This window comes from Myotis lucifugus, unplaced genomic scaffold (genome assembly GCF_000147115.1).
Source record: "Myotis lucifugus unplaced genomic scaffold, Myoluc2.0 scaffold_0, whole genome shotgun sequence".
Taxonomy (NCBI): domain Eukaryota; kingdom Metazoa; phylum Chordata; class Mammalia; order Chiroptera; family Vespertilionidae; genus Myotis; species Myotis lucifugus.
This window is the reverse complement of record NW_005871048.1, coordinates 31,193,782-31,206,059: the sequence shown is the minus strand read 5'-3', so window position 1 is coordinate 31,206,059 and position 12,278 is coordinate 31,193,782. Positions and strand designations below refer to the sequence as shown.

At 41.3% G+C, this 12,278-nt stretch overlaps 1 protein-coding gene across 1 annotated transcript in view; it reads left to right on the top strand.

The window, feature by feature from the left end:
• RASA1 (RAS p21 protein activator 1) overlaps positions 1-12,278 on the top strand; it is a 123,340-nt gene that overhangs the window by 8,731 nt on the left and 102,331 nt on the right. Inside the window, exon 2 of the mRNA XM_023752301.1 lies at positions 10-262. Within this exon, the coding sequence (XP_023608069.1) occupies positions 10-262 (253 nt within the window). The remainder of the gene's footprint in view (positions 1-9; positions 263-12,278) is intronic.

The window sequence follows — 12,278 nt, the reverse complement described above, 5'->3', positions numbered from 1 at the left end:
AACCGGAAGGGGCGCTTCTGCGTTGGCGGTTCTGCCGCCGCGCCGCCCGGCCTGGCGGGGAGGTGGGTCTCGCCAGAGGGACCACTGCGTTGGCTGCCGAGACCTTCGGGGCAGGCGGCGGATTCCCCCCTCTGCCGCCGCCTCCCCAGCTGCCTGCTTTGGGGGCCGGCCTGGGAACCGTGGACGAAGGGGACTCTTTGGATGGACCCGAATACGAGGAAGAAGAGGTGGCCATCCCGCTGACCGCTCCTCCAACGAACCAGTAAGTGAAGCCCGCTGCTCGGGGGCTGGGGAGAAGGGGGAAAACATGCCCGTTCTGTCAGCTGTGATTTGTTCGGAAAAGTTTGGAGGCTTCGGGTTCCGTGCGTAGGGATTTAATTGGATCGCTTATCTTCCCTACAGGCATACTCCCTGGCGTCTTTGTATGTTTATTGCTCCTCTGGGAAGATAAGTTTTTAAGATGGGAAGCTTGGGAAAATGTGTATCAGGTGAGAACCGGATATGGTTCTGCCCCTTCCAAGCGGAGTGGCGTCCGGGGATTCAGCTGAGCTTGCAGCTACCGAGGCAGCTGTGGTTTATTGTGTCGTATCGCCCTGTGTGTGCTCCTTGTTGAAGCGAGATGCGGGAAGCTTTGCCTAGGAGTGTTTGAATGAGGATTGCACTGATACTGTTTGCAACATGCCTTGGTCGGAATGCGTTGTTTTTGCTGCACTGCAAATCTACACTTCAGCCTGTTGAAAGCATAGCGTTGCAAAAAGGTGTTTGGATCACTCAGGAAAACGTGGGTCAGCGAGAAAGGAAAGGAGATTGATGAATTACAGGTGTGCTTAAGGGCCCATACTCCAACAGTGTATGTAACTTGTGCGTTAGAGTTCTCATTTGTTAATATTAGTGCGATTTTTTTTAAATAGTTGAGACTTTGTAAGTACAGCGTTGAAATAAAATTAAGAGCGTGCTTCCCTTCAACACTTTTTGTTGGTGGGCAATACAGTATTTCTAAATGTTGACGGTACTGCAGAATATATAGAACAAGGGCTTTTCTGAATAGAGTTAGTATCTCCCTCTTACTTGTTCCCTTCGTAAGTGAATTTAGGTATGAATTTATATATAAAGGTGGACCTCTTCCTTGATGGGAAGTGGTATAGTAGGCAAAACTTGTTTTATAGATCTCTCACATCTGTCCTAATTGACTTTTAGAATTTGACAACCTTGGTGAGTATCAGAGGAAAAAAGATTTGGTTCATATGTTGAGACTTGAAGTATTATTATTTTGGGGGATGGGATGGTATATTTCTTTAGAAGATTTAGAAGCAATTAAATTAGGAAAAGATTTTGTAATACTAGTCCATTTTGACTTATGACTATATCTTTTGGTACTTAGGTGGAAAAGTGAAGTTAATCTTATGTCAGTCATGGTATAGGGGTATTGTATTCCTTTTATATTGTTCAATAGAGTCCCTTTTTTTTTTGTCTAATTTTATCCCAACTTATATCATGTCTAGTATTGCAGACTTTTCTGAAAGGTGTTCAGAGAGTGATACAATTCTAATTTTATACACTGTTACACATCTTCAAGCCTTTTTGCAAAAAAAAAAAAATCAGTAAGTTAAATATAAAGTACCCACTATATATTCAGCACTGTGGTTATAATAAACAAAGTACAACTTTTTATACTGAAAGAATATAGTCTTATGCCAGTTTATAACTGAATTAAATTAGGCATATTTAGTATATTGTAGTTTTAAATTTTTAAAAAGTATAATTTATTTAATAGAGCAGTTTTAGGTTGATAGCAAAATTGAGCAGAGAATACAGAGCCTTTCCATTCAATTTTTAATAATAAACATGAATGATTGAATAGGAAAAATTGTATTTGTGAGTTCATTGTGTGAGGTTTTCATTATTATATGTATTTGAGAATTCAAATATTTATGTGACTATGTATATGAGATTTGTTTTATTTTAAAAAAGTATCCTCCATTTCTAGTATGTTTTTAAATTTATCACTGAGAAGTACAAATTTCCCTCTTTTCTTTATCTTAGATATCAACCCAGAGTCACTGGAGGCAATACAGTGTAGTGGTTAAGCGTGAAAATTCTGAAGTTAGACAAGATTTGGGTTGGAATCCTGACACTACCACTTACTAGCTGTGTGATCTTGGAAAGGTCAGTTTCCCCATCTATAAAATGGGGATGATAATGGTACCTTCCTCATATGGTTGTTTTCAAAGTTTAATGGGAACCCTGAACATATTCATTAACAGTACCTGACATATAGTAAGTTTTCAACAAATAAATGGTCTCCCAAAGTAACAATAATATAATTTTGTTATCATTAAATTGCCTACTAATTCTGTTGGAGTAGGGAGTCCCTTTCTGATAGCTAGTTTAGAGAATGTTTTGAACTCCAAAGGGCTGTCTACAACAATTAATTATATTAAAAATTTTATTTTAACTTCATAAAGCTAAGCAGGTTTAGAGATAAAATTCGTGTTTTCTATTCCTATTTTTATTTTTATTTTATTTATTTTTTAAAATATATTTTATTGATTTTTTACAGAGAGGAAGGGAGAGGGATAGAGAGTTAGAAACATCGATGAGAGAGAAACATCGACCAGCTGCCTCCTGCACACCTCCCACTGGGGATGTGCCCGCAACCAAGGTACATGCCCTTGGCAGGAATCGAACCTGGGACCCTTCAGTCCGCAGGCCGATGCTCTATCCACTGAGCCAAACCGGTTTGGCTCTATTCCTATTTTTAAATGAAAGAACGAAGCCTTAATCCCTTGGTTAAATAATGACAAATCGTTCATAAAAGTATTAAATGTTTTGGACTAAATTAAAATTTGATTACTAGTAATGGGTTGTCTTACTTATAACATGATAGGAGGTTCAGGTTACTGGATTGAGTCCACAGTGGTTTGTTAGGCTGGGTTTCCCTGGTCATAGAGTTCAACTTTGTATCCAGCTAGTTTGATGCTGTTGGTCTCAAGAGAGTCAAGTGACAGTATGTAGATTGACCAGTGTAAATATAATAATGCCATTAGTATTTTGTATCTGGTTTTTCTGTATACGTGGTGAATCATTAGTCTCATGTTTGTTAGTTTTGTTAAGGCCAGAAAAGTTTGTGTAATTTTAACTATCACATTTATTTGAATATTTTCCTTTCTGTAAGTTCTGAGGAAAAAAATTTAAAAAGAAAAAAATTATTTCCATATATTTTTATGCTAAGAAATTTCAATATTCAAAACTGCTAACAAATTTCTTTTTCAAGAAAGAAAAAGATTAAGTTAGTTTGTCACTGGTATTCCCTGTAATTTTATGGAACTGCTTCTCATTATTCTTGTTATTTTTTTCTATTTCCCCTAAAGGTGAGGGAGAGAAAGTAAAGAAATGTTGGTCTCTTAGTATACCTTAAAAAAAAATATATATATATATATATACATATATATACACACACACACACACACACACACACACACACACACACACACTAATAAAAGCGTAATATGCTAATTAGACCAAACGACCTTCCAGACAATGCCATGGTGGCGGTGGCGGAGGCCGAGGCTGAGGCAGTTAGGGGTGATCAGACCAGCAGTGGAGCAGTTAGGGGTGATCAGACCAGCAGGGGAGCAGTTAGGGGGTAATCAGGAGGCAGGCAGAGGTGGTTAGGGGCGAGCAGTTAGGAGCCAACGGTCCCGGATTGTGAGAGGGATGTCTGGGCCTAAACTGGCAGTCGGACATCCCCTGAGGGGTCCCAGATTGGAGAGGGTGCAGGCTGGGCTGAGGGGACCCTCCTACCCCCCTGTACTTGAATTTTGTGCACCGGGCTCTACACACACACACACACACACTCTCTCTCTCTCTCTCTCTCTCTCTCTCTCTCTCTCTCTCCCTCCCTCCCTCCCTCCCTCCCCAGTAGCAGAAGGACCTTGAGCTGAATCCAACACATATACTAGTATAAGACTTGCTCTTAGTTTATTTGGAATCTATTGTAATTAGTTGTTACCATTTAAACATTGGAAGACTTCAGCATAGTTCAATGGTTGAGCATTGACCTATGAACCAGGAGGTCACAGTTCAATTCCCAGTCAGGGCACATGCCCAGGTTGCAGGCTCCATCCCCAGTGTGGGGTATGGAGGAGGCAGCTGATCAGTGATTCTCTCTCATCACTGATGTTTCTCTCTCTCTCTCTCCCTCTCCCTTCCTCTCAAATCGATAACAATCTATTTTTAAAAAATTGGAAGACTTCACATTTAAGAAGGCTCAATTTCCAGCATCTCTTGAGAAATCACAGGTTGCTGTTTCTGCTTGAGAGTAGATTGCTAGAGCCCAGTGGAGGTTGTCTCTTTGAGGTGGGGTCTGAGTTTTCCATTTTGCTGTAGTCTCCACCAGGCCTGCTTTGCCATTGATATTATTTGCCTGGCATCTGGCCAAGATCTTACCCTGGATCTAATAAGCAGGCTTCTCAGGCCTGAAACAAAGGAAAAAGAAATAAGGAATTTAAATAATACCTTTTTCCCCTTAAAAAATCTTACTGTCTCTACAGAAGTAAAATAATTCTTAAGTAATTGTTAAAGTTAATGTTAGTACATGTAGTGTTCATTAACTCTGTCACTGATAGCATTATAACTATGGGTAAGTCATTATTTCCTAATAAAAATAAGGGTGAGAATTGCAAAGATTAGTTGTGGACACAGTGGTTGCTGACCAGGACCCAGATTTTGTACCATATTTTTAGTTAGATGCTTAATTTAAGGGATTACAACAATGAGTAAGATGCTCCTTTTCCCAGTGAGTCTCTCAGAGAGTTTTGGATCTAGTAGGAAGTTAAATAAACCTGTTATTATGATTCAGGATAGATTAAGATAAATATAATGAGTGAAGTATGAGGAATGGGTCATGTGGGTTAAAAGAATAAGACATTGATACAAAGAGGATCAGTAAAGTCTGAGGAAAAGTAGGAGGTATGTTTTCCTTGCTGCATAATTTATTATCTGAACATGAAGTTATTGGTTCCTATTGCCTAATGATTTTATCAGGTAAAAAAAGAATTATGAGTTAAATGAGTGTAAACTTTTGACCTTAGTGAAGAGTCTGTCCTGAACTCTTATTTACCTGTGGTCTGGAGGGAGGTTGAAGGAGGTGCCTGTAGTTACTAAGAATACAGAGCACAACCAAAGGCTAGAATTGGTCTGGGTCATTGAAAACCAGACAAAGGCTGACAGACAAAAAATAAAAAGGACAGCTGTAAATTAGGAAGAAGAAAGGGAAAACTTAGAAGGGAGCATAAGGGGGTGGGGCAGAGAGGAGGGGAGGAGAGGGTGGCAGGGGGGAAGGGGGAGAGAGTAGGGAATGGGGTAGGGAGAGGGAGAGTGTATGTTACCAGCTGTCCCAGCTGAGGCACCAGACTTATGCATTAAGACACCTTGGATGTTCATGTGTCATCTTTTGGCTATATCCGTCCTCTCCCCCTCCTTTCCTCCCCTTCTCACTTTCTCTTACCCTCTCCTCTCTCCATCCCTGTAGTCTCTCTACTTCATTAGCTTGAGCTTCTTCAAAGCATGGCAGCTGGGTTCCACAACAGCTTTTCAAGAGGACAGGACTCTCTGCCATCACTTATCAAGTCTCTGCATTCTTCATGTGTGTTAATATTCCAATGACCAATGCTAATTACATGACCCAGTGCAGATTTAGTATGGGATGTTGGTTATTGCTCATCGTTTGAATATGCAAGGGCATTAATACTGGGAGTTGAGATTTCTTGGGGACACCAAAGTTATAGCCTACTCCATGTTTTCATCTACATGTAATATCAGATAATACTAGAATGCCAGTGATAAGGGAGGAGGTAGGAGAAAGGACAAGTACTTGCAAGTTCTTTCCTTAGGCTCAGCATGGTTGTCTTTTATTAAATGATTCAAATATATCCACAATAGGTTTTGCTTCTTACCACCATTATCTTAATTTTAAATAAAAATATTAAGGATGGATGTTGGTTATGGCTCATTGTTTGAATATGCAAGTGTATAGAAGGTAGGTGTGTTATCTTGAAATTATCTGCAGTACATTGCAGTTGTGAGCCAAGTTAAAAATAGTTGTCAGATACAGTTTACTTCTCCACAAATCTAATCAAATCCAACAGGATTTGGGGTATGATTTTAGGTGTTTCAGTAATTATGTGATTTTTGTTAGTAAAACAATGAACATTATGGTGGACAAAAAATATATAAAAATATACACTCTAATTGGAAGATGAGGCATTAATGATAGAGAATTAAGATGATAAAATTAAATTACAGACATAAATTAGTGTCCATAATTTTTTAGATATGTTTAGATTTGAGTAATACTTATAATTAATTTTTTTAAGGAAAGGGATGGAAAGGCAGAGGCCCAGTATTGGCTTATTTATTATTTACCATATGTTAGGTGCTTTACTTAGATTATCTCATTTAATTCTCACAACTAGTGCAATAGGTATTCACATTCTTATCGTTGAGAACACTTAAGTGATAGACTTCGAATTCTAATGCAAAAACTCTATTTTTTCCTTTGCCTTGCTCCCTTTCAGTACATGTAACACATATATGTGCACTCATACAAAACTTAATATACTTCAGGGCTGGCCAGTTGCTGGGTGTTATGGACGGAAATGTGCCCCCCCCCCCCAAAAAAAAAAAAAAACCAAACAAACAAAACAAACACTCAAATTATATGTTGAAGACCTAACCCCAAGTTTGACTATATATGGTGATAGGCCTTTAAGGAGGTAGTTAAGATTAAATAAGGCCATATGGGTGGGTCTATAATCCAAAGGACTGTTATTCACATAAGCAGAGGAAGAGACACTAGGATTGCATATGCACAGAGAGAAAGCCATGTGAGAAGCTGGCCATCTGAAAGCCAAGGAGAGAGGCCTCGCTAGAAGTCAACTCTTGGCACCTTAATCTTGAACTCAGCCTCCAGAACTGTGAGAAAATAAATGTCTGTTGTTTAAGCATCCACTCTGTGGTACTTTGTTATGGTAGCCCAAGTTGACTGATACATTGGGTAACCCTGCATCTTTAAAAGTGGTTTCGGATGATTTTGGAGCAGATTGAATGCATATCCACTACTTGAAAAAATAGCGTCCTCATTCATTTATTTCTTTCATTGTAAGAAAGAAAAACTTTATTTCTTTTTTACCTTCTTTCTTTTTTTAAAAATATATTTTATTGATTTTTTACAGAGAGGAAGGGAGAGGAGTAGAGAGTTAGAAACATCCATGAGAGAGAAACATCTATCAGTTGCCTCCTGCACACCCCCTACTGGGGATATGCCCGCAACCAAGGTACATGCCCTTGACCGGAATTGAACCTGGGACCCTTCAGTCCTCAAGCCGACACTCTATCCACTGAGCCAAACTGTTTAGGGCGTTACCTTCTTTATGAGTTAGTGATGTATCTCCTCTTTTGACTATACCTATGTTGAGAGATGGAAAATATTTAAATGCATGTCCGATTACTATGGTGTAAAAAGAGTTCTCACATGACCATGGATGATAGTCATGGAATATCCTGTGGGTGAGACATTACTCCAGCAAATTTTGTGTATTCATTCTGCGTTCATTGTTGTAACAATGCTACTTTTAAATTGCCGTTCTCTTGTATATCTGTCTTATGCTAAGGGAATGACCTAGAAGTCTCCCTCAACTCTTAAGTCTTTTTATTTTTTTGTAGAAATAACCCACTAAACTGGAGTCACAGTTAAGAAATTATATAATAACTAGAGGCCTGGTGCACAAAAATTTGTGCACTCGCGGCGGGGGGGGGGGGGGGGTGTTCCCCAGCCCGGGCTGTGCCCTCTCGCAGTTTTGGAACCCTCGGGAGAAAACCACCTGCTGGCTTATGCCTGTCTCCGGGTTGCAGAAGGCACGCGCCATTCCTAAGTGCAGCCGCTGGTCAAGCTCAATTGGGGAGTTGGGGCACCGCCCCCTGTCATGCACAGAGCAGGGCGGATCGGGAGGTTGCGATGCCACCCCTCAGTCACGCTCAGAGTAGGGCCGATTAGAGGGTTGGAGCACCGCCCCCTGTCACACTCAAGGCAGGGTCGATGAGGAGGTTGCAGCGCCACCCCCTGTCACGCACAGAGCAGGGCCCATCAGGGGCTTGGGGCGCTGCCCCCTGTCACTCACAGAGCAGGGCCCATCAGGGGGTTGAGGAGCTCCCCCCTGTCATGCACAGAGTAGGGCCGATAGGAGAGTTGGGGCACCGCCCCCTGCCACACACAGAGCAGGGCGGATCAGGGGGTTTTGGGGCTGCACCTTGTCACACTCAGGGCAGGGCCAATGGGGAGGTTATGGCTCTACCCCGTTACACACAGAGCAAGGCCTGTGGAGGGGGGTTGGGGCGCCACCCTCTATCACCCACAGAGCAGGGCCGATCAGGGGGTTGGGCGCCGCCACTGTCACACTCAGGGCAGGGCTGATGGAGAGGTTATGGCTCTACCCTGTCACAGAGCAGGGCCCGTGGGTGGGGTGGTTGGGGCGCCGCACCCTGTCACATACAGAGCCACAGGGTGATCAGGGGATTGGGGAGCTCCCCCCTATTAGGTACAGAGCAGGGCTGATCAGGGGGTTGGGGCACCTTCCCCTGTCACGAACAGAGCAGGGCAGATAGGGAGGTTGTGACCCCGCCCCCTGTCACACACAGAGCCGCAGGGTGATCAGGAGGTTTGGGCGCTGCCCCCTGTCACGCTGATACCGGTGCCGAGAGGCCTTGCTGCTCCGCTGATCCCGGTGCCGGGAGGCATATTACCCTTTTACTATATAGGATAGAGGCCTGGTGCACGGGTGGGGGCCGGCTGGTTTGCCCTGAAGAGTGTCCTGGATCAGGGTGGGGGTCCCCACTGGGGTGCCTGGCCAGTCTGGCTGAGGGGCTGAGGGCTGTTTTCAGGCTGGTGGGTTGACTGAAGCTCCCAACCGCTCCTTTTTTTCTTTTTTTCTTTTTATTCTGGGCCAGCTTTAGCTCTGAGGCCTCGGCTGCTGAAAGCCGGTTTTTGGCCTTTGTTTTTCCTTCTGTATTTGATACAATGTTGTGGTCTGGCTGGCTGAAGCCTGGCTGACTAACGCAGGTTTCTGGGGTTTTGTTTAGCTTCTATATTTGCAACATAGTTGCTTAGAGTTGCAGCTGAGAGGCCGGCAAGTCAGGCAGGGAACGTTGGAGTCCGCAGTCACTGGAGCAAGCAAGCCTCCCTGTTCGCTTCAGTGCATGGCTGCCGGCCGCCATCTTGGCTGGCAGTTAATTTGCATAAGGATATGCTGATTAGCCAATGGGAAGGGTAGCGGTCGTACGCTAATTACCATGTTTCTCTTTTATTAGTGTAGATAGAACCATATCTCTCCTCCATGCATGTCTATCTGAATATTGAATTATCTCTCAAATTTTTAAAATTAAACTTCATTTTCAGATAATTATAAATTCATATTCAGTTGTAAGAATAACAAAGATGCACCCTTCACTCATTTTTTTCTTATTTGCAACATCTTGTATCACAACAGGATATTGATATTGATAAAATTCACTTATTCATATTTCACCAGCTCTGTATACGTGTGTGTGTGTGTGTGTGTGTGTAGTATATATTTAGTTCTATTCAGTTTTATCATGTGTAGATTTGTGTAATCATCACAATAATAAAGATATAGAACACTTTCATTGACACCAGGATTCTTTGTGCTGTCTTTTTATGTTTGTGTGTGTGCTGCCTTCTTATAACCAAACTTGTCTCCCTTCTCCACTTCCTCCATCTCTAATCCCTGGCAACCACTAATCTGTTCTTCATTTTGTTATTTCAAAAAGATTATATAAATGGACTCATATAGTATGAAATCCTTTTGGGATTAGCATTTTTAAAACTGGCTTCCCTCAAGATTCCCCTCAAGATTCATTCAATTTGTTGCATATATCCATACTTTGTTCATTTCTGTTGCTGAGTAGTATTCCGTGTTAGGGATGTACTACACTTTGTTTAACCATTAAGCCATTGGAGAACATTTGGGTTATTTCCAGTTTTGGCTATTAGGAAAAAAAGCTGCTATGAACATTTATGTTTATGTTTTTGTGTGAACGTAAGTTTTCATTTTTGTCAGATAAATACCCAAGAGTGCAGTTGCTGGATGGCATGGTAATGTATGTTCAGTTTTATAAGAAACTGTCAATCTGTTTTCTAGAGTGGCTGTGTCCTTATACATTATCACTATTAATATATGAGTGATCCTGATTTTCTGTATCTTTATCAGCATTTGATATTGTCACCATTTTTTATTTTAGCTATTCTCATAGATGTTTAGTGATATCTCATGGTTTTAATTTGCATTTCCCTAATGGCCAATGATGTTAAAAAAATTTTCAGGTGCTAATTTGCTATCTGTATATCTTTGGTGAAATGTCTGTTTATCTCTTTTGCCCATTTTCCAATAGGTTTTTTTTTAAATATATTTTTATTGATTTCATAGAAGAAGGGAGAGGGAGAGATAGAAACATCAATGATGAGAGAGAATCATTGATCAGCTGCCTCCTGCACTCCCCCCACTGGGGATCGAGCCCGCAATCCGGGCATGAGCCTTTGACTGGAATCGAACCTGGGACCTTTCAGTCTGCAGGCCAATGCTCTATCCACTGAGCCAAACTGGCTAGGGCCCAATAGGTTTTTTTTATTGCTGAGTTTTATGTATTCTAATTATTCTGTGTTTGATATGTGGTATTCAAATATTTTTTCCATTCTATAGCTTTTCTTTTTCTGCTCTTAACAGAGCAACAGTTTTTAATTTTGAAGAGGCTTAATTTATTTATATTTTCTTTTGTAGGTTGTACTTTTAACAATTTTTTAGGAAGGGGGAGAGAGAGGGAGAAAGGGAGAAGGAGAGAGAGGCAGAGAGGGAGGGAGGGAGAGAGAAGGAGGGATTGCCTCCCTCAACCTAGGTATGTGCCCTGACCTGGAATTGAACCTGCTACTTTTTGGTATAAGGGATGATACTCCAACCAGTTGAGCTACACTGGCCAGGGCTGTAGGTTGTACTTTGCCTATTCTAGGTCTCAATGATTTTCTCCTATGATTATTTCTAAAAGTTTTATGTTTTACAGTTAAGACCATTATCCATTTTGATTTCATTTTCATAAAAGATATGGAGTTAAAATTGAGGGTAATCAGGGAATAGTACAAATAAATTTATACTCATAAATTAGACAAATTAAGCAAAATGAACCAATTTCTTCAAAAGCCACATACAGTATTACCAAAACTCAACCAAAATAATATATATATAATCCTGTAACTATTTAAAAATTTGTAATTTAAAATCTGTATAAAATGAAATCCCAGGCTGAGATATTTTCTTTAGAGAACTCTACCAAATATTTAAAGAATTAAGAGGAATACTTCACAAACACTTCCAAAAAAACAGACAAGGATGGAACATGTCCTACCTCATTCTATGATACCAGTATTACCCAAATACTTAAATAAGAAAAGGATCTCACAAGAAAACTACACACCAGTATCTCTCATGAACTTAGACACAAAAATCCTCAACAGATCAACACTAGTAATTATTTAATTACATGTTTCTTTCTTCTACTGTTAAAATATAAATGCTTGTGAGGGAGGTAATAGTAATTGTGTTAATTGTTGTGTCCTCACTATCTGGCATATTGTAAAACTGATGCAAATAAATTACATGTATTAATGTAAAAAAGAAAAAAAAGAAAAGGTGTTGGATTCAGTGGTTAAAGGTAGTAACCTTTATATATAAAGCCCAGTGACTGGAATGACCGGAATGACCGATGGCTATGATGCACACTGTGGCAACCAACTGGCCTGATCCGGGCCCCAATCGGTCCCCCATATGGCTGGCCTGGCCCCCGATCGGCCCCCACCACCCTGATCTGGCGTGGGGATGGCCAGCTAACCTCCTGCGGCCTCTCCCCCCAGGTGGCCCAGCCCGATGGGCCCCCATCAGGGTGCGCTGGTTGGACCCCACCTGTGCATGAATTCATGCACCGGGCCTCTAGTCCTATATAATAAAAGGATAATATGCAAATAGACCGAACGGCAAAACAATTCGAACAACCAATCAAAGTGTAATATGCTAATGATATGCTAAGGGCTGCTCAACCGCTCGCTATGATGTCCACTGACCATCATGGGGCAGACAGTCAACTGGGTTGACCAGTCACTATGACGTGCACTGACCACCAGGGGCAGATGCTTCGATGGTAGATTAGCTTGCTGC